Source organism: Photinus pyralis, unplaced genomic scaffold (genome assembly GCF_008802855.1).
Source record: "Photinus pyralis isolate 1611_PpyrPB1 unplaced genomic scaffold, Ppyr1.3 Ppyr1.4_unclustered_Scaffold7873, whole genome shotgun sequence".
In the NCBI taxonomy this organism is placed as follows: domain Eukaryota; kingdom Metazoa; phylum Arthropoda; class Insecta; order Coleoptera; family Lampyridae; genus Photinus; species Photinus pyralis.
Genome location: NW_022172264.1, coordinates 60,444 through 64,344, shown reverse-complemented (window position 1 = coordinate 64,344; position 3,901 = coordinate 60,444). Strand labels below are relative to the sequence as shown.

At 37.8% G+C, this 3,901-nt stretch overlaps 2 protein-coding genes across 3 annotated transcripts; one reads left to right on the top strand and one right to left on the bottom strand.

The window, feature by feature from the left end:
* The first annotated feature begins 247 nt into the window (after window positions 1-247).
* Window positions 248-2,738, top strand: LOC116182868 (protein ALP1-like). The gene is made up of 2 exons (XM_031503424.1): window positions 248-826; window positions 1,838-2,738. The coding sequence occupies exons 1-2, from the start codon at window positions 386-388 to the stop codon at window positions 2,627-2,629; spliced, it is 1,233 nt and encodes a 410-aa protein (XP_031359284.1). The 5' UTR covers window positions 248-385; the 3' UTR covers window positions 2,630-2,738.
* Window positions 905-3,215, bottom strand: LOC116182869. 2 transcript variants are annotated; one of them, XM_031503425.1, is made up of 3 exons: window positions 3,004-3,215; window positions 2,701-2,853; window positions 905-1,664 (listed from the first exon to the last, which is right to left on the bottom strand). In XM_031503425.1, exons 1-3 carry the CDS (start codon window positions 3,184-3,186, stop codon window positions 924-926), a joined length of 1,077 nt encoding a protein of 358 aa, XP_031359285.1. In that variant the 5' UTR covers window positions 3,187-3,215; the 3' UTR covers window positions 905-923. The 2 variants fall into 2 exon arrangements, with proteins under 2 accessions (XP_031359285.1, XP_031359286.1); XM_031503426.1 differs by lacking the exon at window positions 2,701-2,853.
* Window positions 3,216-3,901: the final 686 nt, after the last annotated feature.

Here is a 3,901-nt window from a genome sequence, read left to right as displayed (position 1 = left end):
CTTGCGTAATTGTTCTATCTTTTCAACCGTCAAAGTATAACCCCGTGACCAGTTCTTTGCTCTTGCTGTCATACTTAGATCTCTACCTTTTTCTAGCACATTTCAAACACATAGAACACTGTTTTCAAACACAATGTATAATATATGCATTAAATGAGGGCTATTTACCTATTTAGTCCATATACTTAATTTTGTGAAATTTGAATGCCTTTGGGGAACCTCTAGGCGCGTCCAGACATGGCGAACGAGCGCGAACAAGCGTTGGCGAACGCAAACAAGCATCGACGAGCGGAAAGCAGAGAGATTTTCTTTAAAACGAGCGCGAACGAACAATTCGCGGCCATTTTACCATTCGTTTGTGTTCCACAGTTTTCTGTTTTCGAGCATGGATTCGACTCGAAAGAAAAAAATAATAGTAGCAAGTGCTGCGTTTTTGTTTCTGAAATTAAACGAGAAAAAACGCAGAAGGCGCCGTCGATGGTGGATGACATCAATATTTAGAGACAGAGAAAACCGTAATGCTTCAGAATTATTGCTTACCCTTACACAAGAAGATTCCGGGCATTTTACAAACTTTTCCAGAATGACTGCCACTGATTTTGAAGAATTGTTGCAATTAATAGGACCAAAAATAGTAAAAAAGGACACTTATTACAGAGAAGCTATTCCAGCAAAAGAAAGACTAAGTGTGACTTTAAGATTTCTTGCAACAGGGGATTCCTACGCCAGCCTTAGTTATCTATTTAAATTTTCAAAACAAGTTATTGCAACGATTATTCCTGAAGTTTGTGCTGCGATAATAGACGCTCTACGACATGAAATTAAGGTAGGTAAGATACTATTTTTATATTTATTTCACCAATTGCTATATGCATAGGTTAGGGATAATGTTACAAAAAATATTACATTAAAACTACCGATGCCTATTGAAAATTTGTGAAAAACGTAAGTAACGAGGGTGCTGCAGATTCTTCTGTATGTCTGTCATTAGACTCGTGAACTGTAGATCCCATGCTCATTGCTGAAACTTGTTCTGCATGTTGCAACGGAGCTGTCTGCATAGGAGTTGGAGTTATCTGATGGTTACTCGCCGGTAGGCTTTGATTAGTTGAAAACTGTTGCTGAGAATTTTGATTAGGATTCCCAAGGCTTAGTGAAGGTGAAGGGAATGGTGTCACCGTTGTTGAAGAATGCGCAGAAGCCGAGCTGGAATACTGAGGCTGGAACTGTGATTGCATATGTAATAATGGCTGCCTAAATCTTCCCATTTCAGCGTCAAACAGATTTTGATTTATATAATGCTTGGCTACAATTCTCGAGTGACTATCTAATGTTCTCAACGTTTTCGCAACGTATTCTCCAAATACATCATTATCATCACGAGTAACTGGACGCTCTGATGCAGTCGATTTCAAAATACTATAAACTTCATCTATTCTAGGATCTTCTTTAGGCCTCTTGGCACACGATGATTTTGAAAACAAAGGTCGTTTTAGAGTGCTTTTTGTAGTCGTGGTAGATAAGGGCATCTCACTTTTTTCTTCGTCACATTTGCTTCCAGTTTCCTTTGAGGTTGCTTCCTTTAAGGTTTTATCATTCCTTTCTTCATCTTCACCATCGCCCAGGATTTCATCGTCACCTTCACCGAGGAGCTGCTGGGAATCCTAAAAACCAAGGAAAAACATACAAAAGGTTAAGTTACAAAAATTAATGGTTTTATTAGTTTTGTTCGTGGTCTTGGTGATTAATTTTGGTTAGTTTGTTTATCGCCGCTCTTAAAATTATTTTTGAGTATTACAGAAAATAAATATCTATCAGGTAATTCTCTTTGTTCCAGACACCAACTTCCAGGGAAGAATGGCTCAAAATTTCGGAAGATTACTACAATTTATGGAATTTCCCCCATTGTTTAGGCGCGATAGACGGGAAGCACATAGCTTTACAAGCACCTATCAACAGCGGTTCCGACTACTTAAACTATAAATCGCACTTCAGTATTGTGTTAATGGCAGTTGTTGATGCAAATTACAAATTTATTTATGCAGACGTCGGTTGTCAAGGACGTATTTCCGATGGTGGTGTGTTTAAAAATACTAGTTTCTATCTTGACATGGAATCAAATTCTTTAAACTTGCCAGAAGAAGCGCCCCTCCCAACAACCAATTCTGTCGCACCTTACGTGTTTGTAGCAGATGACGCGTTTCCGCTTATGAAAAATATTATGAAACCCTATACAGGATCCTGGGAAAAAGGTACAAAAGAAAGAGCTTTCAATTATCGACTGAGTAGAGCGCGACGAATTGTTGAAAATGCATTCGGCATATTATCGTCTGTATTCAGAGTGTTCAGGAAACCAATGCTGTTAAATCCTGATAAAGCAACTCTTGTTGTGCTTGCATGTTTATATCTACACAACTTTTTAAGAAATCGCAAAAACTATAATAATTTTACCGAGAAGTCAGGTGTAGAAAAAAAAAGTACGCAAGGGAACGATTACCAAGAAAGATCGGCGTTTAGCTCTTTTCGATGTATTCCTCGAAAAACAGCCGAAAATGTAAAAAAAATCAGGGATACGTTTGCGGAATTTTGCAAAACAGAACGCGTTTCATGGCAAGACGATTATGAGTAGGTTATCTATATATTGTTATTAACTATTATTGTTCGTTACGGTAAAATATGTATCTGAATAAAAATTCTTACTTCTGAAGTATTTTGTGTTTTCCGTGGAGTATAACGATCTGACATAAATGCCAAAGCATCATAAGCAAACCAGGTGGGAGTATATTTGTCAGCTGTCGCCATGCCTGAATGAGTAACATCTTTGACTTTTTGTCTCTCCCTTCTATACGACGCCTAAAAAAAATAATAAATATTACATTACCTACAGACCATATACCTAAAAATAGGTACCCACCTATGCAAAAATCTGGAACTTTTAAGTTCAATTAAAATTTTAATAACAAAGAAAATTAAGGAACAATGTTTAATAAATCATTAACTTACCTGTAAACTCTTCCATTTCTTTTTTACTTCTTCTGGTGTACTATTGTAAGTACGAGCTAATTCGGACCACGCATCATTCTTTTTCCTTGTAATTTTGTAAAAGGGATTTTGGCTATCCCATAGCATTGCCAACTTTTCCACATCTTTTATAAAAGAAATAACTATGTCGTTGGACCATTCCATGAGGCTTAACACGCAAAATCAATCAACACTGCTAGTTTAACTCAACCTGTTGACTCAACTGCCACTTTTCGTTTGCAAATGCAACAGCGACCGTTCGTTCCCCGTCCAGACCTGACGATCGCGATCAAACACGAACGAGCATTTTCCTTTGATGTACCGACCGACGGCGGATCGCGTTCGCCGACGTTTGTCGTTGCTTCTTCATGTTCGTTTGCGCTTGCCGCTACGTCCACACTTGACGAAATTCTCGTGCTCGCGAGTGCTTGTTCGCGCTCGTTCGCCATGTCTGGACGCGCCTTAAAGTATTTTTTATTTAATTGCGCATTTAATATGTTATTTTGTGTTTTGCAATAGACAACTTTTGAACACTACCATACTTTGAATTTCGGAAAATGTAATTTTTCGCTCCACTCTAGTACACACGCTTTTTAACCCTCGCCGTCGCCAAAACTAGTAGAAAACCGTCTCGTTTACTCGTTGTCTCCAATATTTAAGGAAACACAATTCCCACATCAAATAGACTCCAAAATTTGCAAATATGCCAATTACGGACGGAATGCGCCAAACGTCTCCACGTAACCAATTAAATATGAAAACGCCCAATTCTTCGAACACCTGATCTCTTAAATATTACAATACAATTACAAAATTACAAATAAATTACAAAAGCGATCAAATTTAAACAAGAATTGGGCATTTACAAAAGTTTAAAAAG